General features: G+C 42.4%; 3 protein-coding genes across 4 annotated transcripts; 2 read left to right on the forward strand and 1 right to left on the reverse strand.

The window, feature by feature from the left end:
* Positions 1 to 1,936: 1,936 nt before the first annotated feature.
* Positions 1,937 to 11,093, forward strand: LOC4330100 (RNA polymerase II C-terminal domain phosphatase-like 1). The gene is made up of 17 exons (XM_015770792.3): positions 1,937 to 2,609; positions 3,788 to 4,264; positions 4,643 to 4,853; positions 5,023 to 5,180; positions 5,257 to 5,327; positions 5,445 to 5,550; positions 5,624 to 5,710; positions 6,317 to 6,868; positions 6,953 to 7,019; positions 7,587 to 7,720; positions 7,791 to 7,844; positions 7,992 to 8,088; positions 8,623 to 8,828; positions 8,903 to 8,983; positions 9,159 to 9,224; positions 9,641 to 9,714; positions 10,382 to 11,093. Exons 1-17 carry the CDS (start codon positions 2,334 to 2,336, stop codon positions 10,485 to 10,487), a joined length of 2,823 nt encoding a protein of 940 aa, XP_015626278.1. The 5' UTR covers positions 1,937 to 2,333; the 3' UTR covers positions 10,488 to 11,093.
* A 1,618-nt stretch (positions 11,094 to 12,711) lies between these two features.
* LOC4330101 (cold-responsive protein kinase 1) lies at positions 12,712 to 16,405 on the reverse strand. 2 transcript variants are annotated; one of them, XM_015768525.3, is made up of 6 exons: positions 16,036 to 16,405; positions 15,676 to 15,791; positions 15,310 to 15,520; positions 14,992 to 15,229; positions 14,768 to 14,912; positions 12,712 to 14,683 (listed from the first exon to the last, which is right to left on the reverse strand). In XM_015768525.3, exons 1-6 carry the CDS (start codon positions 16,082 to 16,084, stop codon positions 14,333 to 14,335), a joined length of 1,110 nt encoding a protein of 369 aa, XP_015624011.1. In that variant the 5' UTR covers positions 16,085 to 16,405; the 3' UTR covers positions 12,712 to 14,332. The 2 variants fall into 2 exon arrangements, with proteins under 2 accessions (XP_015624011.1, XP_015624012.1); XM_015768526.3 differs by having other exon boundaries at positions 14,992 to 15,223; positions 16,036 to 16,291.
* Positions 16,406 to 21,735: 5,330 nt separating this feature from the next.
* LOC4330102 (CBS domain-containing protein CBSX5) lies at positions 21,736 to 23,291 on the forward strand. Its single transcript, XM_015768420.3, has 2 exons — positions 21,736 to 22,193; positions 22,315 to 23,291. Exons 1-2 carry the CDS (start codon positions 21,826 to 21,828, stop codon positions 23,198 to 23,200), a joined length of 1,254 nt encoding a protein of 417 aa, XP_015623906.1. The 5' UTR covers positions 21,736 to 21,825; the 3' UTR covers positions 23,201 to 23,291.
* The last annotated feature ends 32 nt before the right edge of the window (positions 23,292 to 23,323 follow it).

The following is a 23,323-nucleotide window of genomic DNA, read 5'->3' on the forward strand; positions in this document are numbered from 1 at the left end:
TATAAAAACAGCATAATTTTAGGCCTACCTGGAACGCTTCTCTTGGTCATTTTCTGTTTTCTTGTAGTCGTGAGATTTATATACGGATAGACATGGACTTCCCAAACCTCATGGAAGTATACATGGTACACTTGTTCATATATATTATACTTATGTCTTAAAATATAACAATTTCTATTCCTACTATTATAAAAATTGAAGACATTTTCACAGAAATTTTGGTGCGTCATCTGTGTTATATTTTGTCCGTATCCAATTCGAATTTGTCGTTTAAATTGACAGAGTATTTATCAATTTATTAATTGTGAAAATTATCTTTACCTGTTGCAACGCACATATATTTTTGCTAGTCTAATATTATAATAAAAATATATATCTCAAAATATGACAACTCAATATTGGATTAGGAACAAGCTAGTACTACGAGCTTAATCGATTAAGGTTGGAGGAAAGTAGTCCTCTAACAAATACACAAGGTTAATTAGCAGGTGTAAGCACATGTCGGTAACCGTGGGAGTGAGTCATCCGTGAAACACAGACTCTGGGAGGCATCCGTGAAATTTCAACTAGAATCGCCTGTGTTTTGAGAGAACTTAAGATAAGATTAAGTGTAGGCACACAAAACAAGACAAACATTTAACGTATGATTAATTGAATTTTAATTTTTATACACTTTAAAGTAAATTTATTTAATATTTTTAAAACAACTTTTATATAGAAAGTTTTTAATAAAACAGTTTGAAAATCACATTAATAGGACAACTGAAATTGTGCACGTCATTTTGGGCTTTGTTCTAACCCAACCTATTGTATCGTTTGTCCAATTACAACATTTCTGACAATATTCGTTATGAAGTTCCATACAACCCAAAACGCTTTATATCAAATAGGATGATGCAGACAGGTTACAAGTAGGATTAGAAAAACAGAAAAAGAAAACATTACACTTTAGCATTAGTATTATCTCTCTGATCTGCACTCGTCTTTCCTTTTATTCCTTTTATTTTTTCATTGATGTTTTAGCCAAACAATGATGGGATATCAATTTGATGATCAAACTTCCGATGGGGACGGTGTCGGACGGGGCCAGGTGGCCAACCACCCAACCTAATGCCGAACAATACCGAGAGAGCTCGACAGCCACTATCACACACACGAGACGTGCCAGTCTCGCACTCCTCCGCCGACCGTGGCCCATCATCCCATCCAGAGACGGAATAGGAAAAAAAGTATATATATATATATATATATATATATATATATATATATATATATATATAGTAAATTTGTTTGGTGCTCCATGGTGCCCGGGCACCATTGTTGAAATTGAGTATATACCCAATTCAAATGAGCATGAAACTTTTTTAATTATTTATGTATTAATATTAACTACTTTACTAACTAGTTGAAAGCAAGTTTGAACTGAATTTGAACTTGTTTTTGTTAGATTTTGATTCTAGGTATATAGCATCCATACATATAATTAGTTAGGTATGTAATCATGGATTGTGAAATAAAGTTAAATTTGAGTTGTTTTGTTGATAGGTATAGGTATGAATCGAATTCTTATAACTAGGTATATACTCACAATTTGAAAATTTTGAAAAATTTGAGTGATTTTGTGCATTTGAAACCATGGTGCCCGGGCACCATGGTGCCCCATATGAGTGTCCTATATATATATATATATATATATATATATATATATATATATATATATAAAGCAGAAAGAAATACCCGCGAATTAACGTGGTGGGATAACCGTAGGCCGTAGCCGCGTCCATCTCGCCCTCGCCCCACCACCTACCAAAATTGATGGACACCAAAATAAATCCGCCCCCCTCCTCTCTTCCCCCAATCCGATCCGATCAGACGCCTAGTTTAGGGTTTCAGAGCTTTCTCCCCACCTCTCCCCTCCCCTCCCCCCCCTCTCTCTGTCGTCCTCTTCCTCCCGCTCGCGTCCGCCATTGACGCGGCGCGGCGCACGAGCTCCCCCTCAGATCTGACCAATCCACACCGCGAACCCTCTCACCTGACGCAACCCCGAATCTTGCCTGGAACGGCGAAGAATTCGAACACAAATCTGAAGCACACCGTCGTCACTAAGACCACACACTACATCTGATTTTTTTTTGTTTCTCCACACCCTGATTGTTTCTAGATTTTTTTTTATTCTCGTTTCGGACGCTTCATAAGAACAGATCTGCGAGCGAGTTCGCGGATCTTATCTATCTGTGTGAGAACCAAGACCCTTTTGTTGCCTGTGGACACGATCCGAACGAACTTTGACCTGAGGATTCGTTTGAGATCTGTTTGCTGCTGGTCTCGAGAGAATGATCAGGTCGATGGTATATTTCGGGAACACCTCCATCGGCGAGGTGGAGGTGTGGCCCAGCGGCGACGCGAGCCTGGCAGCGGCAGCGTGGGCTCGAGAGATCCGCGTTGACCGCCTTTCCCCGCCCAGCGAGCGGTGCCAGCCGCTCGCCGTGATGCATACCGTGGCCGTCGGTGCTCGCTGCCTCGTCATGGAGTCCAGGCTGCCCAAGGCAGCGGATGAGCCACCCCAGCCTCTCGTCGCCATGCACGCTGCTTGCCTCAAGGAAAACAAGGTATATAAATTATTCCTGACATAAAAAAAAGGAGATTCACGCAGTGAAAAAAAGGGGACAAATTCAACAAATAATGGAATCTCTCTAATTTTACATGGACATTTTTCAAGGAATCACACTAATTTTACATGATCGGGTTGAAGGAATATTTGTAATCTTACTTGGACAAGTTTACCAGGACATAATCTTAATAATATTTATTGTATTAATAAGCATGTTAATTTTATCTAAACAATCACTCGGGTGTGGACAAGGAATTTTCAAGGATGTGGACGGATGACTGAATGCACTGAAATTTGTTCAGTGCTGATACGGACTTAAAACTTACACAAGGAATCACTTTATATACGTTATGTTCTGTGGACTTGGACTTGCTTTTAATTCATTGTCATCTCATTAATAGAGTTTGAACTTGGCTTTACTGGGATTATTTGAGAGGAGTAGAGATTAAAAAATGCAGAAACCAGGCACTGAATGCTGTAGATTTTGGTGTTTAGTTGCTGGGACTAAAAAGCTGATGGTTGTGAGAGGTGGTTTCTGTTTGATATTTGTGGACTTAAAATGATATTGAGCATAATGCCCATCGTTAATTGCTACTGTTAGTTTTATTCTAACTGAACTGGAATTTAGATCATAATTTGTGACAACAACTTGAAGGAACATATAAGGTTTAACTGGTGCACTCTCAAGTGCTATTTGAATCTTGATTTTCACAAGAATATACTTGAAGAGCAGCTGAGCTAATGGTTTTCTAGATATTTTATTTATCCCTCTCAAGTGCTGTTTGAATCTTGATTTCACAAGAATATACGTGAAGAGCAGCTGTGCTAATGGTTTTCTTGACATTTATTGGGTTTTGTGGTTCCAAATAATTTTGTATTTAATGAGAGCTACTTTTAGTATTTTCAGTTCAACTGATGTTACTTTGGCATGAACATTTCCAACTTCATTTCTTTTTCTGTTTTAAAATTCAGGAGTGTGGTTTACAGCAGAGTCAGATTCCATACTTTAGAACCACAATTCTAACCTTTTTGTAGTTTCTTATACCCCCCTTTTCCCTGTTAAAACGTACAAGGTATATTAGTCTACAGAACTTCATGGGTTTGTTATAAAACTTCCATCTTTGTCTTCTTATCGAAAAAAATATTCATATTGCAGCTTTTAATTCATTCTTGCAGACTGCAGTTGTTCCACTAGGAGAGGAAGAATTGCATTTAGTGGCAATGACATCCAGGAGAAACCTGACAAATCACGCATGTTTCTGGGGATATAAAGTGCCATTTGGTTTGTACAATTCTTGCTTGACTATGTTAAATCTCCGGTGCCTTGGGATCGTATTTGACCTTGATGAGACACTGATTGTCGCCAATACTACACGGTCTTTTGAGGACAGAATTGACGCGCTTCAGAGAAAGTTGAGCAATGAGACTGATCCACAGCGCATAAACGGTATGATAGCGGAGATTAAGAGGTACCAAGATGATAAGTCTATCCTAAAGCAGTACATTGAAGGTGATCAGGTCTATGATGATGGAAAAATGTATAAAGTGCAACCTGAGTTGGTTCCGCCATTATCCGATAACCATCAACCAATGACACGTCCAGTTATACGATTACAAGAGAAGAATATTATCTTGACGAGAATAAATCCTTTGGTATGTGATTCATTAGTTGAATTTGCATTACAACTGTTTTCACGAGCATATATTGGTCAGCAGATAGATACATTGTGATTCCAGTTTATGCTGGATGTCTTTTTGAATTTTCCTTGCACATCATACCTCCTAGGAGTCTTATATTTGTGCTGTCTAGTATGCAGTTGACTTGTTCCTTGATCTCTCTCTCTCATTATCAAGAAAGGTTCTCTAGAATTTACATGCATTCTCTATTGGGAAAATAGAAGTTTGTAAGTTGAGCAATAGCAATGACAGTTCAGCGTGCCTTTTCACATTGCTTTGATGTGGCCTGACTTTGGTTGCATAAGTTTGTACAAAACTTCCAGGCTAAGGCTTTTTTTTTTTTTTTTTGTGTAGATAAGGGATACCAGTGTTCTTGTACGTTTAAGGCCAGCATGGGAGGATCTCCGGAGCTACTTGATTGCTAGAGGTCGCAAACGTTTTGAGGTCTATGTGTGTACAATGGCTGAGAGAGACTACGCCTTAGAAATGTGGAGGTTGCTTGATCCAGACTCAAGATTGATTAACTCTGTTCAACTTAATGACAGAATGGTGTGTGTAAAATCTGGTATGTGTCTCTTTTCTGATTAAGTATGTCATGAACTTAGTACAATGTTGTTTTCAAATGTTCCACAATTAGAGCTCTGGTCATGATTGCAGCTTCAATGCTTCCATCACCCTTTATGCATATTGTTTGATCCATCCTACTGAAGCTAACAGCGACTTTTTTTTTCTAGGTTTAAGAAAGTCCTTGCTGAATGTTTTCCATGATGGATCCTGCCATCCTGGAATGGCCCTAGTAATTGATGACCGACTCAAAGTCTGGGATGAGAAGGATCAATCTAGAGTTCATGTGGTTCCTGCATTCACTCCATATTATGCACCACAAGCAGAGGTAACGGTCATGCTCCATACCAATGCAAATAGTATCTTCTTGCTTGGACACTAAAGAATCTCCTTCAACTTTACAGGCAAACTGTTCTATCCCAGTTCTCTGTGTCGCCAGGAATGTTGCATGCAATGTTAGAGGGGGCTTCTTTAAGTAAGATTATCGGCTCTGCTAATGCGCTTTCCATATTATATATCATGGGCTCATGGTACTCTACTATCAAACTAAGTCGGACTGATTGACATAGAACTTTCATGATTCAATTTGCAGGGACTTTGATGAAGGCCTCTTACCAAGAATTAGCAATGTTTTTTATGAGGATGAAATCAATGAAATCCCATCTGCTCCAGATGTTGGCAATTATTTGATTTCAGAGGTAAAAAAATTGGTAAATGCAATGCTACCATGTTCACCTCTCAGTAATTAACTGTTCTTCTGATCTTCATTAGGATGAGAATGTTGCGGCAGTGAATGGAAACAGGGATCCATTGGCTTTTGATGGTATGGCTGATGCTGAGGTTGAAAGGAGAATGAAGGTTTGAGCTCTTTGCGCCTTTATCTGGATGTTTGATTGTGGGCTGACAAAATCACAAAAAGAAGAGACATCCAAGAATAATTCATAGAAAGCTGTTTTTTTTAACATTGGTTTAGATGTTGAACTCCTGAAGCATGTTGCATTATTTTAAGTAACAATTGTTGAAACATTTACCTAGTCAAGTACCAATGATATAACATATAGATTGTGCTGGATCTGTTCTTTCAGTTTGTTACATCTTCCGATCTTCCTGTATAATAGCTCCACACATCTTCCTTTAAAGCTGTATTCAATATATGACGGTAATAGAGATTGCAACAACTATTAATGTCTATATTTCTAATATTGTCTTTAAAACAGTAAAATGATAAGTTATTTTGTTAATGTGGCATCAACAAAATTATAATTTCAGCATGAGATACGCTTGTCATGAGCTATGTAACATTTAATGAAACATTCTGAGCAGAATATTCGAAAGGAAATTATTTGCCGATAGCTTCATATGCTTCTTTACATATACATCTGTTTTGAAATTTTGCGTCATTTCTCTCACATATTGCACTTGCATCATTTCTCCCTCACATATTGCCCTTCAACTATTTTTCAGGAAGCATCTGGAAATGCTCAAGCTTTTACTACAACAGCAGCTAACTTTGTGATGCCAGTACTCCCTGGTCAAAATTTCGTTTCATCTTCAGTAGCACCAGTAGCCCCATCCCTTGGCATGGTGCCTTTGAGTAATAATCAGGGTCCACCTCCATTCACTCAACCAGTTGCTCAACTGAGTCTCTCAGATCCACTGCAAGGCTCTCCAGCTAGGGAAGAGGGTGAAGTTCCTGAGTCAGAGTTAGATCCTGACACAAGGAGAAGACTTCTTATATTACAACATGGTCAAGACACCAGAGATCCTACACCTCCTCTTCCAGCAGTACCTCCTGTTCAAGTCCCAGTTCCTCCAGTTCAACCTCATGGAAATTGGTTTCCTGTAGAGGATGGCATGAATCCAAATAATCTAAACAGGGGTTCTGCAGGGTTCCCTTTGGAATCTGAAACTATGCACTATGATAAAAAGCAACTACCTCACCCATTCTTTCATGGTGGGGAAAACCCTATATCCTCTGATAGATTTAGTTATCAGAACCAGAGGTATCCCTCCCAGGTAGGCGATTCAACTTTTGTAGTCTCTGCAATTGCTATCAAGACATTTCTATACCACTCTGTAACAAACATTTTCTTGACTCAGCTACCGCATAGTGAAGATCATCGCGTTCTTCAGAACCATGCACCGTCAAGATACAGATCCTTCCCTGGTATTCTTACTATTTCCATTTGGAATTCTGATGTTGATCTTTTAGGGTGGTCCTGAGAATTAGGCAGAGACGTCGTGCATTTGTTGATAAACAAGGTCCTATTTTTTGCGAAAAGGAGTTTCTTAGGTTCAGCCACCAACAGACAAAAATGAGAACTCTTCAAAACATTAAAAGACAATGAAGTTAAGGTTTAGGGCTGTAATTTTGTTTCTAGCACTTGGCATTCTGGCTTGCTATACTATCTGTATGACCATATGAGTTTGTTGTGCTTTACTGCCTGTGATGTAGTAAGTTAACTTTGTTTGTTTTAGATTATATATGCTGTTGACTATGATTTTACAAACTCAAGTATAGGTGCACTCATTAATTCATTATGGCTTGTACACTTTCTCACTTAAACGAGTTCTCAAATATTTTGCCTAGATAATTGTTATGTAAAGTGTAACTTAATTTCCATAGTGGAAATTGCAATCGAATTCCGTAAGAACGTTAAAAAGCTTTTGTTCTTTGCAAAGTTGAGTATAGCATAAAAACTTTACTATGCTTAACTGTATCTCCATCCTGAAGGAGAGGAGCTAGCAACTCGGCATGTTTCTTCAAGTCAGAGAAACAACCAGATAGTACCAGGACAACACTTTGCTCGGCATGCAGGGAGCTCTGCTGGCATACTAGAGGAGATTGCTATGAAGTGTGGTTCTAAGGTAGTTTTGAACATTCAGGTCGCACCATACAATCCAGTTTATAATCATTGACACTTTTCATTGTTTTTAGGTGGAGTACAGGTCAGCACTATGTGATACTGCGGATTTACAGTTCTCAATCGAGGTAGATTGGAACTTCTATTCAATGTTTATTATTGGTATCTCTGCAGTAAATTTAGTTCCAAAAAATCAGAGCTCCTCTCCTGGACTTGTTGAAAATTGTAAGCTTACCTTATTTATATCCCTTTCTTATGTCTATTACCTCTTTCAGGTTTGGATTGTTGGAGAAAAAGTAGGCGAAGGCATTGGCAGGACAAGGAAAGAAGCACAGTGTCAAGCTGCAGAAATCTCATTAAGAAATTTAGCTAGTAAGTTTGTTTTTCCTGCTTAGTCTACAGCCTATTAGTTTCCTTACTGCACATATAACATAATGTTTTGTGCCATCAATCTTGTCGCAACCAAGACATTCGTTTTAAATAAAAGATTGACATGTTTACTTGGGGCATAGGGTGTGTTTTTTCAAAATTTGGGCACATAGCGCATTTCAGCTATTGCCACTTAATAGTGCTGGATTATTCTGTTTACATATGTTTCATTGAAGAATACTTAATCAGGTTATCATAAATCAGAGCCTGTTGACAATATACGGAGGTTCGAGTAGATTCATGAAGCTTACTGTGTAGAATGCTGGAATTTTCATGGCATTCAAATTTGCCTGCTTGCATGTTGTCAGTTTTCCTTTTGGTTTCTGGGATGAAAACATCTGGATGAAGCTATATTTCTGTAATTGATAGGTTGAAAAAAGCAAAACATTGTAACTCTTTTATTGTTTTGCGTCTTTTTGGAACTTCTTGTTTTATACAATATTTTGTATTGATTTGCCATGCCAACAATACTTGCAGATAAATATCTGTCATCTGATCCAAATAAGATGACTGATATGAAAGAAAATGGTTTTGGTAGCAATACAAACATTTTTGGATACCCTGGAAATAGTAGGGACGATGTGTTACCAATTGCAAGTACTTCAGAAGAAACTCGCTTTGTGAAGATGGGGGAGAACAATTCCAGAAAAGCAGGAGGTTCTATTGCTGCTCTCAAGGAACTTGTAAGTATCTTAGATTGTTGGTTGTTTGACACAGCTCTTTTTCAATTAATAACATAGTTGAAAATGTGTTGCAGTGCACAGCTGAGGGATATAACTTAGTTTTTCAAGCTCGGACATCTCCTGATAGTTCAGTAGGCAAAGAAGCTTATGCTGAGGTCAGTTAGCAACTATTTCCTCATTATTTTACTTAAACAAGTTGTTATAATGCTGGGGAGAATGTCTAGGATCATGCCTTTTTCTCAGTATATGTGTATGGTGCACAACGATGTATTAGCAGTATTGTTGTGGGACCTGCAGCATCATAATTGTGTCGCTAACTTTGGCTTTCAGGTAGAAGTTTGTGGGCAAATTCTAGGCAACGGAGTGGGAATAACATGGGAAGATGCTAAGCTTCAGGTTATAAGCAGCCCTCGTACTTAAGCAACTGTTTTCCTTTGTTGCTTTAGTGTTTCCTACTTATGGAAGAATAAGATCATGAAGTGTGTTCAAAGATATTTCTATTTTGCCTTTTGACTGACTGACCGATGTGGAAGTCAGGAGGGTTTTGTTCGTCTTTTCAGTTTACGTAATAACTTGAGTTATGTTTCACATTCAATTCTTGTTCCACTAAACCATTTCTAGCTTTTGGAAATGGAGCCAATTAATAATGTGGTTCTGACTTTGGAGTACATATTTTTTGTGTGTCTGAGGTGTGGGGAATAAAGGTTGTAAGTGGGATTTTTTTTTCTTGTTTTTACGTGCAAGGGACTACTTATAAAGGATAAACATGTTGTATATCTGAATTGATGTTTGTATGTTTGATCACTCTGTAGGCTGCTGATGAAGCTCTTGGAATGTTGAGATCCATGCTTGGTCCACTTGCTCAGAAACGGTCCAGTTCTCCAAGGTGATTGTTACTGGCTTTGTGCATGCAATAAATTTGATAATTATTGGCTATCTATATGGTTAGCTTTGTTTTCCATGGACATGATGGAATATCCTTTTCAGCCCAGATATTACAGCATTGCTAATTACAAGTTTTATGGTAGTGTCAGTTAATTTCCTTATAGGTGCTCTATCATTGTATCCATGTGCCCAATTCACGACATGTTTGGTTTATGCCCCCAATGAGCCAATCAAAATTCTGCGTGTATTTTAGCCTAGCAGATGCCACAACCACAATATTTGGTAAAAAGAAAGATCTTGTGTGAGCAGCCAAAATCTTGCATCTTGTGTGGACCGTTTGATTGATGCAATTTGTAGTTGAATCCCCATTTCTGCTAGGTAAATGGAAAATACAAATTGAGTTTGATAATATTGTCTGCCAATCCATGACCTTGATGGTAACCCGGGTTAATATGGATGCCTAGAGGAAGTGGAGGAAAAAATTATGGTGGCTGGCTTAAGCTTGTAATTTAAAATTAGCGTGACATGTGCAGGGGTGTGACTTTTGCAATACTCACAGATATTCTCCTGTTGTCAGATTGTAGTTTGTTTCTTCCTTTGTTTGTTTAGCCTATCCTTTGTGTCTTCTGTTTTAGTATAATTTAGATATATGTTTATTATTTCCTCAGGTCACTGGCACCCAGTTTTGATAAGCGCTTCAAGCCAGATTTTCCACGGGCAGTGCAAAGGGTTCCTTATGGTAGATATTCCCGAATTGAAGGCCATGTTCCTTGACATTTTAACGGATACATTGGTTCTAAACTCTGGATTTTTTAGCTAGATGAGACGTATCAACTTTGCAGAGAATAAAAACCATGACACCCGGTCATCTTGCGCGGCTTCTACTGGAAACATGGATGGTTGTGGATGCACCAAGAAATTGCAAGCAATTGTGGTGGCCATGTCTTCATGCTGATACTTGCTTTGGGTCTGATCTCACGTTAATTGACATGTTTGACTTGAAGTGTGCCCATCCTTGTGGATACCCAGACGTACCGCTTCCGTGGGGGCTTGTGCAGCTTCTGTCCTGCTTGGGGGAACTTCAATCCGTGGCTGCAGAGGCGCTGCGACCGTTTTAACATTTTGTTTGTAGGATAAGTTTGTAGCTTAGGTTTGGAGTAGGTAGCTAATTTTGTTGCGGTGGAAGTAGGTATTAATCCTACATTAAATCCCGTGTTTATTTTTTTAGGTCAATACTGACAAAAGTTCAGTAGCTAGATGTTTATTATTTGTTTCTTTATGTAGTCATTCTTTATTATGTTCTTGTCATTATTTGTAAAGATCTACGGTTTGTTGATTGTGTTGCCGGTGTAACCTCGCATCGCGGGGTGGCCTCTCGAATCTCTCGTATGTTGTCTCCTGCTGAAAAACTGTACACGTCTGCTGTGGTCGTGACTACGAAGTTCTTCCAGATGACTCCCACCTCCTGAATTTCCCATTATCTTTTACTTCCTCCGTTTTTTTTAATCGATGACGGCTATTAGCTTTTGAACACATATTGATCATTGGTGTATTCAAAAATTTTATGAAAATATATTTAAAAATTTTATGGAAATGTATAAAATATGAATAATACATAAAGGACTTTAAATGATAAAACAACTCACAACACAATAAATTATAATTACGTAATTTTTTTAATAAGACATTGTTAAATGTGTGATAAAAAATGAACAACATTATGTAGTACGCAATTAGTGCAAATATAAAAAAAGATAAGTCATACTTAAAATACTTTTGATAATAAAATAAGTCACAAACAAAATAAATAATAATTCTATAATCTTTCAAATAAAACGAATGGTTAAACATTAAAAAAACAAAACTCAAAACAACAAGTATTTTAAGATGAAGGGAATATTAAAAAGATAGGTAGTATATTTTTCTCTCTTTTTTTTCATTGTTAAGCATTGTGCTACCGCTCTGGTGGAGGCTTGTCCCTTCAGCTCTGGCAAGGTATGCCTATACGGGCTGTTTGCTTATACCAAAATCATAATATCCTGGCCCAATTAGGATGAATCCTGTGTGGCCTATAAGAGTCGTGTGCATATGTTTAGTAAGAGTATAACCAATTTATAAGGACTTATCCTTTCAACTATATCACTCCCAAATTAACCCTTTTACGTGAAGTGATGATGAAAATGTAAGTGGGGTGGTATGTGTAAGTGGGCTCGCCCGTTGGTTGGGTTGGGCTGCGCAGTTTTGGAGGGTGGACTGTTATAAATGGTATCAGAGATGACCCTCGCAGTTGCATGTACGGGTCAGTGTACAGGCATGTGGCCTAACGTAGGATCGGATAGATATAATATATTCTAATATTAATACTAATAATATATCTAGAAATTATGCCTAGATTTATAGCACCAGGATATGTCTAATACAATTGTAGTTGCTATATTTTGGGACAATTGTAGGTTGCTATGTTTTGAGATGGATGGAATAGTAATTTCAAAAATTCACTCTTGAAAACTATATCAAAATTTTGTTAGACTTTAGCAAAGAGTATCTAACGCTTCTAGAATTTAGTAGTGATAACAAAGTGAACATGTCCTAAAAACAAACGTTCATTAATACCACCCTAACAAATTTTGATAGTGTTCCTACTTCCTAGCACACACTTTTTCTGAAAACTTCTATCTAAACTTTCATCTGAAAAACTTCCTTTCAAAAAACTTTCATCAAATAACTTTTATATGAAAAAAATGTGCACTGATAATGCATGTGCGCCAAATAGCAATCATGGCATTTATCCTTTTCGAACCAAATGTATTAGACCACGTGTTAACCATAGGCGCTTACCGGCCCAATTATAATAGGCCGCACATACCACACTTTGGTAAAAGTAAGGTTTAGCTTAATTGCAAGAGCAAAACACCCCTCTTGGCGATGCGTCCCCACCAAGTACTCGTCGTTGCTAGCTACGCGATCACACTGTGCTCGAGCCCGTCCAATTCACGTGTGACAACCAAATAAAGTTAATTTAGTATACATCTCACGGAATCACATGTTTTTTATCACCATCAAAAACACTACTTACAAGTCACCGCGAACCGCGCAAGGTTTTGAGAAGCAACAAATTGCACGCAGCTTGCAAATCAAGCACGTATTAGCTACGTGCTGCTCTACCTCAGAACCTTGCGGTAGTAGCAATAGTCACCCACTGAGGCAGAATGCACGTGACTGAGGCAGAATGCACGGCAGTAGCAATAGTCACCCACACCCACTGCTATAGAACACCTAATAGGGGACGCCCCTATATAGGCCATTTCCCGTCCACCTGATATCTTAGGAAAGGTTAAAAATAAAAACCGGAGACTATAAATGCCAGCACATATAAGGTTGTCACGTTATATGTACCGATTTTCATAAAAACAACGAGTTAGGTTGCCACGTTATAAGGCACTATGGGTGCCACGTTATCTAGGGGTGCCAATTCTTTTTTTGAAAAAAACTAACACATCAGACCGCCGAACCAAGCTGCCTCAGTCCATTCGTGGATTCGCCCTTATTTATCTTTTCCCAGCCCATCTCCTCATTTTGTCTCACTTATCTTTTTTCCTAGCTGAGCCACAATCCATCCTCCGCCATCACCTTCTCGTTCTTCTCCCCCTCCTTCGAACTCAAGAAACGCTCGCCGGCATGGCGGCACGCCCTTCCCTTGGCGGGTAGCGTTGTCTCACGGCGGCGCCCTTCCCTCGGTCCTGCCTCCCCACGAGCTCGGGTGCCACGAGCTTGAGGGTAGCCAAATCCGGCTGCCATGGCCCATGAGCAACGGCGGCGGTGGTCCATATGGCTAACAACTACCTCTTCCCCATTCCCACCTAAAAAAAATTGAGATTACGTCGCCCTTCCCTTGGCCCTGCCTCCCCATGTGCTCGGGTGTGGAACGGCCAGATCCCGCCACCGCGAGCTTGGGGGCCGCCAGATCCAGCCGCCACAAGTAACGGCAACAACGGTTCACATAGCGCATGTACTTCTTCCCCATCCTCACCTAAAAAAACCCTCCTCCCGGGTCTCTCCCACCACCCTTAGATTTAACTATGGTATTTCTAGATCTGAGTGATGGTGGTGAGCGGCAACAGCATCCTCGGCCTCCGATGGGTGGTGGTGGCCTCCAATGGGCGGCGGTGACCTTGGTCTCTGATGGGACGAGACCTTGGAGCCATGTATTAATTTGTGATTTAGGGTTGGTTTGGTTTGTGGCCTAAATATGCCTTACCAAATTTTGTCAATGCCAAATTTTGGTAAGTTTTGGCATGACTAATTTTGGTAAGACAAATTTGTGTTTGAATTGAAGACAAAATAGTCTAAGTTCACTATTGAAATGGCCTATTTTCTTAGGCATACCAAAATTTGGCCTCAAACCAAATAGACACTAAACACTATTGAAATTGCTAAATATTGGTAATTCTAATTTAGGCTTCAAACCAAACCAGCCCTTAGTTTTTTATGAATGTTAAGCGTGTAATTTTTTAGATTAGTCGTGATTCATTGTCATTGGATTTGTGATACCGCTAATATGATGACATTTGGAAAATCTAGCACCTATAACCTATGTGATATTCTCAACCAGCACACATCTAGTGTTCGGTAGTAGTGGTCGTTGCGGTCCCCGTCGGCCACCTCACCTTCGGCGAGAGAGCCGGCGAGACGACCATCACGCCTGGGCTACCGACGGTGTCCGCCGCCGCAGCGTCGTGGGTGTGGCCGTCACCGACGAAGCCCGGGCAGAGCATCTCCAGCTCTTCCAAGCACACCGGCCGCGACAGCAGCTTCACCACCTGCCGCATCGTCGGCCGGCTGCACGGCTTCGCCTGCGTGCAGGCCAGCGCCACCTTGATGAACTTGAGCGCCTCCTCCTCCGGGTAACCTCCCTTCATGCTCGGATCCACCATGTCCAGCAGGCTGCCCTGTTCGTGCAGCATCCACGCCTGCAACAACAAAACATGATCGATGCTGTTCTTCATCAGCAGCGTAGACATGGTGGCAGAAATTATCAGGGTTCAGGACCTGACCTGCCGCACGAGAAACATGCCTGATCGAATGGTCTGCGACATCCTCCTTCCACTGATGATCTCAAGAATGAGCACTCCGAAGCTGTAGACATCTGCCTTCTTCGTCAGCTGTCCGTGCACGACGTATTCAGGTGCCATGTAGCCACTGCATGCAGAGAATAAGGTTTATTTCGATTATGTTGCATGCAGCTCGATCATTGCTGAAGCCTGAAAGAACAGCTTACGTTGTCCCAATCACACGTGTGCTAACATGACTAACATTGTCCGGGAACAGCTTGGCAATTCCAAAGTCTCCGATTTTTGGGATGTAGTTTCTGTCAAGGAGAACGTTGCTAGCCTTGATGTCTCTGTGCACAATGCTTGGCTCGTGCTCTTCGTGAAGATAGCTCAGTCCCTTGGCCACTCCCATACAGATGTCCGATCTTGTGCTCCAGCTGAGGTCAGTTACTCCAGCAGCTGAACCTAAATGTTGCAGGAGATTTGTAAGTACGTCGTTGCTCTAGATAGAGCATAATTGTGGAAATTTAATGGAGATCTCTTACCCTGCAATGCATTGTCAAGGCTGTTGTTCTCGACGTACTCGTAAATCAGGATCCTGTTTTGCCTCTGAACACAGCAGCCCAGCAACCTGACAAGGTTTGCGTGCTTAGCTTCAGTAATGCTCTCGATTTCGGTCAGGAATTCGTTGATCCCTTGTTCAGATTCAGCAGACAGAACCTTTGCAGCAAATGCAGTACCATCTTCAAAAGTTCCCTGTGTCATGGGACAGAGATTAGTTTCTGTTTCCATCCTGGCTTTTCGGCTGCTGATTTACTCCATTTCTTCCTACTCTTCGTGCAGCAGTTCAGATTTTTCAGTTAAAACGAACAAAATATCAAGTGTAAAATACGTAGTAGTATCTTGGCTACCTTGTACACAGTTCCAAATCCACCTCGGCCTATCTTGTTGCCATCGTCGAAGTTGTTTGTTGCTGCTCTGATCTCTCTATAGGAGAATAGCTGGACATTTTTCAAGTTCAGAAGCTCTGTTCAGAAAACAATACAAAGAAACAACGTCACCATTTGGAGTTTTGGACAAACCGCATGAGTTCAAACAAGCTCTCCAGAACTCATGCATCACGAAAACGTCCGCAAACAATTAGATAATCATCTAAAAATCGCCAGCGATGCATGACTAGAAAAGAATTTATACTACAAACTCCCAAGTCCTAACTGCTAGGAACTTGACATGGCTAGCATGAAAGAAACAAATTGTCAAATTGTTACTACCTTTGATATCTTCTTGGGATCCACAGAAGCATCTCTTCATCAGAGCCATCTTTCAAGCTGGAGCTGTGACCTGGATTCCTGGAGCAATCCTCTCTTTCTCAGGCCAAACGGGAGCTCCAAAAGAAAGGCCAAGAATTTGTTGAAGTGAGAGGAACAGGGTTTCCAAGCGAGCATTAAATCTTCAGAGGTGTTGGCCCAAGAAGAGAGCTCTATTACAGCAAGCAACAAGGTGAAGCAATGAAGCAGGGAGGTGCTTGGAAAGTGCCAAACAAACTCTTCACTAAGGTTTAATTAGGGTTCATTGATGGTGTACTGTACAAAAATACAGTTCATCAGTCCATGCGTCCCGATGGATCTTTGACCCCTCCCTGTCAACGAGCCACAACGGCCACTTGTTTTAGCTTAAGGGGTCAGGTCAAATTCCAAGCTGTTGCCTCTAGATGACGTGACAGTAACACTCCTAAAAAGCCTAAAGATTACGTTACCAATCTATAAGTGTCTGCTTGGCTAATCCAAAACTGATATTCAGTTTTTTTTCTTAGGATTAATATTTATGTTTTCATGATCGGAAAAAAATAAAATATGTATTTCGAACATCCTTGAAAATAAAACATAAAATTTAAAACCGTTTTTTTTAGAATTACACAGTACAACGCAGACACTCACAACGCACGCGCACTCACCCTACCCCTATGAGCATTTTCGAAGACTGGCCGACAAATTTTGGAGAGATTGAGGAAGTCACCACAGGCGCCTCGCTGTCGACGGGTACGTCGCCTACCACTGAAAGCACAACGCCGTTAAATCCTGGAAAGTCCGCTCCCAGGGGAGTCGAACCCAGGACCTCAGGTGCCACTGAGGCTCTTGTAACCATTAGGCTACAGGCCCTTTCACTCCCATATGAAGAAAAAAACAGAATGTATGAATAGTAGCGTATTGTTTATATATGAATTTATTTTTTTTCTTCTCAACATCTAGGTTGAATTTTTGGATAGATATTACTATACTATACATTATCAGTTTATTTAAAAAAATTACAAGTATTTGTATCAAATTTAGAAAGAAAAAAAAAGATATATGAGAAGACATCCCCTCAGGGACTAGAATACTCTCCAACTAAAACAGCGAGAGCACAAGATGTTGCCAATGTTTCGAAAACATTTTACCGGTTGTTACTGGCTAGATTTAAGCCATATGTTATTTTCGCAAGAGGTATATTACAAGATATTTCTAGATAAGGCATAACTAAGATATAAAATTGCACACCACAAACCAATTTCAGCACCTTTCGGATCAAATTGATTCAAATGCCAACAAGCACGTACCATCGATGCAGGTCTTGTCACGAGAACGACACCCTCGTCTAGTAGTGAGTGGTGACTAGTCATTTTTCTAGGATGTTAATCGATTAGATTGAGGTTATGTCATTTCAAAAGATCATGTACAATCAAAAAGAGAAAAATAGAGTAGAGATAAGGGCCAAGAGGTGCTAAAGGTGATGTCTCCTAAAATCTGGTGTAACTCTCTTCGACCAAGGGGTAGCTAGATGGGTGCACCTGCCTCGCTGTCGACGGGTACGTCGCCTACCACTGAAAGCACAACGCCGTTAAATCCTGGAAAATCCGCTCCCATGGGAAGTCGAACCCAGGACCTCAGGTGCCACTGAGGCTCTTGTAACCATTAGGCTACAGGCCCTTTCACTCCCATATGAAGAAAAAAACAGAATGTATGAATAGTAGCATATTGTTTATATATGAATTTATTTTTTTTTCTTCTCAACATCTAGGTTGAATTTTTGGATAGATATCACTATACTATACATTATCAGTTTATTTAAAAAAATTACAAGTATTTGTATCAAATTTAGAAAGAAAAAAAAAAGATATATGAGAAGACATCCCCTCAGGGACTAGAATACTCTCCAACTAAAACAGCGAGAGCACAAGATGTTGCCAATGTTTCGAAAACATTTTACCGGTTGTTACTGGCTAGATTTAAGCCATATGTTATTTTTGCAAGAGGTATATTACAAGATATTTCTAGATAAGGCATAACTAAGATATAAAATTGCACACCACAAACCAATTTCAGCACCTTTCGGATCAAATTGATTCAAATGCCAACAAGCACGTACCATCGATGCAGGTCTTGTCACGAGAACGACACCCTCGTCTAGTAGTGAGTGGTGACTAGTCATTTTTCTAGGATGTTAATCGATTAGATTGAGGTTATGTCATTTCAAAAGATCATGTACAATCAAAAAGAGAAAAATAGAGTAGAGATAAGGGCCAAGAGGTGCTAAAGGTGATGTCTCCTAAAATCTGGTGTAACTCTCTTCGACCAAGGGGTGGCTAGATGGGTGCACCTGCCTCGCGCCATCAGGCAACCTCTGCCACTTCTCTCAGCATCTTGCTTATAACATTGAAGACCTGATTGTTTCGCTTTTTCTAAATTGCCCACGCAACTAGCTAAGATGTCAATCATGTCGTAGTCATTTTGTTGTGTCGTGTCAATTAGTTTCCTGCTTTCTCTCCCAACCAATGAATAAAAGAAGATGCATTAGAGGGGAAGCAAGAGGGTTTGTTGATGCCGTTCAAGACCATCCACCATAGTTGCAGTATTTATAGGCAATGGCGCCAAAGGATATGAGCAATTGATTCCTCTTGTTTGTGTCATAGAAGACACACTTTTCGGAGTGAGGTAGGTTATGGCAATGCAGCCTGTCTCCGGTCCAGCATTGGTTGTGAGCGACAAGCCAAAAGAAATACTTACCTATTGTTAATCCGATAATAAAAAATTTACCCTGTTTTAAAATATAAGTATTTTTTTCAAGACTAACTCATTTATAAGATAATGTGGAAGCATTCAATTTAGTCCGACACAACTGTACCAAAAGCATGTTTTGTCTTCCATTTTCATATAGGATGAATTGGAACCATACCATTGCAAATATACCGATTTAGATAAATGTCATTATAACTCATCTATTCGTATCTATAACATTCGAATTCGCACAAAATAAGAACCATGTTATCATTGTCACGTTTTTTTGTCATCATATGGACCAAAATACCCATAAACATGGGATCCACATGTCAGTTTCGTGTTTAGTTTATACCCTCACATAGTATATCTCATACGTTTGGGAATTGGCTTGTAGGTATTAATAAAAAGATCAAGGATCTTATTCTTGTTGGAGCCTCCGCTGCATGTTGGGCTCTCTAGTTTAGTAGAAATGAAATGGTTTTTGATAGACCACCTTCAAAATCTTATTTGCAGGTTCTTTTCAGGGTAACATATTGGCTCCGGGAATGAGCTCAAACAAAGACATGATGATTATATAAGCAAATAAAAGATGCGTAATGTAAACTTGAGTCGACTATCATGCAGCTATTTGCCAACTTCGAGTGGAGATTCACCAATAGAATTCAGTAGTTGCGGGGTCTTTACCTAGTTTGGTTTTTATTAGTTTATTTCTACTTTTGGTTTTATTACTTTGGCTACATACTCGCTGTGTGAGTCTGCTTTTATGTGAACATTGTAATAATTGGTTGTAGCTCTTGAGTAAAGGCCAGGATGTTTCATTCCATTATCTAAAAATTATCTCTCTTATTTCTTCCCTGGGCGACAGTTGTGCTGCTCGTCAGCGTGCTCCGCGAGAACCGCGGACCCGACCACCACGCTCTTGGCTGTGTCGACGGGATCCTTGGCGAACCTCCAGTTGTGGTCGGAGAGCTTGGTGAGCTCGGCGACCATCGCTGCATCCGCTGATTGTATCTCCTTGGCGTCGTAGGGGTGTTGCGCCTGTTGCAGCTATACGTACGCTGCCTTGACTGCCAACACACCAGCGAAGACGCTCACCACGAACGCGTGCGCGGTGGCGGCGGCGCGACCATCTTCTCCACCGCCGGAGACACAGCTGGTTGCGCCGCACCGCCCTTCTTCTACATCGCTCACTCCTGAACAGCTTGAGCGTCGCCAGCGAGTTGATGAAGCTGTCGAGCGATTACTTGTCGTACTCGCTGCCGCCGGAGATAGAGCCCGCCATGGAGCGCTTTCGGCGGAGCAACCTCGCCAGCCTCCGCCCCAGTCCGGCGTCCTTCTCGCCGCGTGACTCAGCCTCGACGCGCAGTTGTCCCACTTAAGTCCTCTGCCTCCGCTCAAATCTTCCGACTCCCCGCCGGCGGATCCGCCTCTCTCTGTCGGCACGTGCCTGAATCGGATCGGCATATTTCTAATGACATGGATCAAATTAACCTTTTCATATAAGAACCAGTTAGACATTTTTACGGTGGTTTCTAGTTCAATCTATGCCTTTTTTTTTCATCCAATAGATTATATCTGTTTATACTGTAATCTCAACTATTTTTAGTAGAATTTTCTACTGGTGGTAGAGTTTAGGTTGTTCCTACACGTAATAATTCTAGTGGAATTCCACTACTATGGAAAGTACTCATAAGAGTAATATTTATGGTCATAGTCTTATGATTTTCTGAGGCTCTATATGGGACGCTGGATTGGGCCTACAACTTTACTGATTGGATTAGGCACAATCCAATTTAGCAGTTTGGTGGTCACCCAAATATAATCGTGAATGAAACAAAATCCAGTTGGGCCAAAAACTGATCCATGCAAAAGTTGCATGGGCTTCCCCAACAGAGAGCAAATCCAATGCCCTCGTGGAAATTAGATTGATGTATCATCCCTCCTGTCAGTTGACTGAAGGGAGAGATCTCAGTCATGTATTAGCACTTGTTACATTTGACTAGCCAAACTGTGAAAGCAAAGGCAACTAGGCAAGCACGATGGTCTTTGAGATAATTCGTTGGAGTTTCAACCTTCAACCACTCTGTTGTGGGCTTGTGGCAAACATACTACTAGTACCAATACTTGTTCAATTTGTCTTTCGCTATAGCAAGCAGCCAAGCAGGTGGATGCAAGAAAAGCCGCACATGGTTGGACTCAGTCACCTGATCAGCTGTGCAAGAAAAGGCACACATGCATGGTTGGACTATTTACCTGATCAGCTGCCACGGCGGACGCGATGGCGAATTCAGAGAAAGATGCGTCCTGTCCCCGTACGACGCAGTAGCGTCCAAATCTCAAAATATCAAAATATTTCTCATACAGATTCACAGATCCAATTCTTTTCAGAACGCGGACACTGGGGCACAGCCCGTGAACAAGCTGTTCAGGAGACGCAAAGTATGAGTATAATCTAGTCATATAGCCCCGTGGTTTTAATTAGAAGAAGAACACGTCGACCTGCCGTGCCAAAAACACAGCTATTATACGAGTTAAAAAAAAGAAAAACACAGCTGTTGTCGCGTCGACGCGCCGTACCTATCGAGACGGACGATGGCAGATCACATTGCGGCGGTTGGGGCCGTATCGCTACGCGACGAGGAGATGATGCACGGCGCCGCAAGATGCCGCCGAATAGCGCGGCTCGGCTCGCTTATCTATCAGTCTATCACTTTCCATGGAACTTCCTGGTCGTAGATCAGGCGTCCTACCTCCCATTCTGTACAGATGCAGATGGGTGGGGTAGCTGTGAAAACTGTTACTCCACAGTAGTACACATGCAACAGCGTTCCAAACATCGCTGCAAAATCTACAGCTCACGGCATACTACTACATCCGCGCACCTGCTTTGCTCGTCGACGATTATAAATACCCTTCACTAGTTCGCTGAAATATAGACACTTCCACCCATTTGCACCGCCATTTCGACCGGCCGGGGCAGTAGTGTACTACGTATACTGTATACAGTTCCCGATCGACGCGTGCATGGCGGCGAGCCTTCTGTCCCACGTCGTGTCCGATCTCTGCATCGGCAAGCCGCCGGCGCGCGTGCTGCCGCCGTCCACTCCCGTCGCGGCCGCCCTCGCCGCGCTCCGCACCGGAGATGACCCCTTCGTCTTCGTCGTCGACGCTGATGAGGCGCTCCGCCACTCCCGCGGGAAGAAGATCGCCGCGGGGTGCGTCGTCGTCAAGGTTAGCGTCGCGGACGTGCTCTGCTACGTGTGCGGCGACGCGGACAACCTCAGCGACCCCGCGGCCGCGCTCGGCCGGCCCGTGTCCGCGCTCGCGGCGGCCGTGCACGCTGGTGGTGGCGATCATCACGGCGCCGCCCTCCGCGTCGACTCGCTCACAAGGTACGCACGTGACAGCCGGCGCCGCCGCTGTTAATTCCGCTGTTGATTCATCAGCCGTGGAATGCCACGACGCAAACCGGGAATCGAATTGAACTGTGTGTGATCTGGTCCAACTTTGCAGCCTGCTCGACGCCATTGACGCGCTGCTGAGCAACGACGCTCAGACCCTGCTCGTCCCGCTCCACGCGCACGCCGCCCGCAGCAGGAAGCACCACCACGTACACGTCTCCGGCTGCTCCCCGGCCAACCCCGCCGCCGCCACTGACTACTGCGTGCTGACGCGGGAAGACATCGTCCGCCACCTCTTCAGCTACTCCATCTCCCTGTTCGCCCCCGTCGCGGCGCGCACCGTCGCCTCCCTCGGCCTCGTCCGCCGGGACGTGCACGCCGTGCACGCAGACGACGACGCGCTCGACGCCATCCCGCTCCTGCGGAGATCCATCGCGGACGGCACCGCCGTGGCCGTCGTCGCCGATGACGACGCCCTGGTCGGCGAGATCTGCCCCGGAGTTCTCGGCTCGTGCGACATCGAGTCGGCGTCCGCGGCCTTCGCCGCGCTCTCCGCCGGCGACGTCATGACGTACATAGACTGCTCGTTGTCTCCGCCGGAGTTCTTGCTTCGCTCCATCAGGGCGCAGCTCAAGGGCAGGGGCATGGACGCCATGGCCGACCTCATGGACGCCGCGGACGACGCTGCCTCGTCTCTGCCGTTATCCCCATCGTCTTCCTCGTCGGCATCGTCCGACGAGGACTCACCTTTTGGGCGTGCGCGGCGCGCAAGGAGGTCGTCGTCGGGAAGCTTCAGGTGGAGGTCGACGAAGGACGTCGCCGCATGCCATGCTGGGAGCTCGCTGGTGGCAGTCATGGCGCAGGCTCTTGCGCACCGAGTCGGGTACGTCTGGGTCGTCGACGAGGTCAGCGGCGCGCTAACCGGAGTCGTGAGCTTCGGAGATGTACTTGCGGTGCTCCGGGAGCATCTCCGTGATGGTGATACGCAGATGAACTGACGAATTAGCAGTTCATTTGCAGTTTTGCACATGTGCAAGTGTAAATTACACGAGACATGAGATAAATTTGGCCCATGAGCCACGGACTTCCTTTTCTCGAGTCCAGCCCGTAAAAGAGCATTT

The sequence above is a fragment of the Oryza sativa genome, chromosome 2 (genome assembly GCF_034140825.1).
Source record: "Oryza sativa Japonica Group chromosome 2, ASM3414082v1".
In the NCBI taxonomy this organism is placed as follows: Eukaryota; Viridiplantae; Streptophyta; class Magnoliopsida; order Poales; family Poaceae; genus Oryza; species Oryza sativa.

What these genes read in the sequence shown, in the direction of transcription:
- LOC4330100 (XM_015770792.3), top strand. Translation starts at nt 2,334, where the DNA reads ATGATCAGGTCGATGGTATATTTCGGGAACACCTCCATCGGCGAGGTG. An exon ending in CTTGCCTCAAGGAAAACAAG is followed by an intron (nt 2,610 to 3,787) that starts GTATATAAATTA and finishes TCATTCTTGCAG; the next exon opens with ACTGCAGTTGTTCCACTAGG. An exon ending in ACCAGAGGTATCCCTCCCAG is followed by an intron (nt 6,869 to 6,952) that starts GTAGGCGATTCA and finishes TTCTTGACTCAG; the next exon opens with CTACCGCATAGTGAAGATCA.
- LOC4330101 (XM_015768525.3), bottom strand. Translation starts at nt 16,084, where the DNA reads ATGGCTCTGATGAAGAGATGCTTCTGTGGATCCCAAGAAGATATCAAA. An exon ending in GATTTGGAACTGTGTACAAG is followed by an intron (nt 15,521 to 15,675) that starts GTAGCCAAGATA and finishes CCCATGACACAG; the next exon opens with GGAACTTTTGAAGATGGTAC. An exon ending in GCATGTTTCTCGTGCGGCAG is followed by an intron (nt 14,684 to 14,767) that starts GTCAGGTCCTGA and finishes TTGTTGTTGCAG; the next exon opens with GCGTGGATGCTGCACGAACA.
- LOC4330102 (XM_015768420.3), top strand. Translation starts at nt 21,826, where the DNA reads ATGGCGGCGAGCCTTCTGTCCCACGTCGTGTCCGATCTCTGCATCGGC. An exon ending in CGCGTCGACTCGCTCACAAG is followed by an intron (nt 22,194 to 22,314) that starts GTACGCACGTGA and finishes CCAACTTTGCAG; the next exon opens with CCTGCTCGACGCCATTGACG.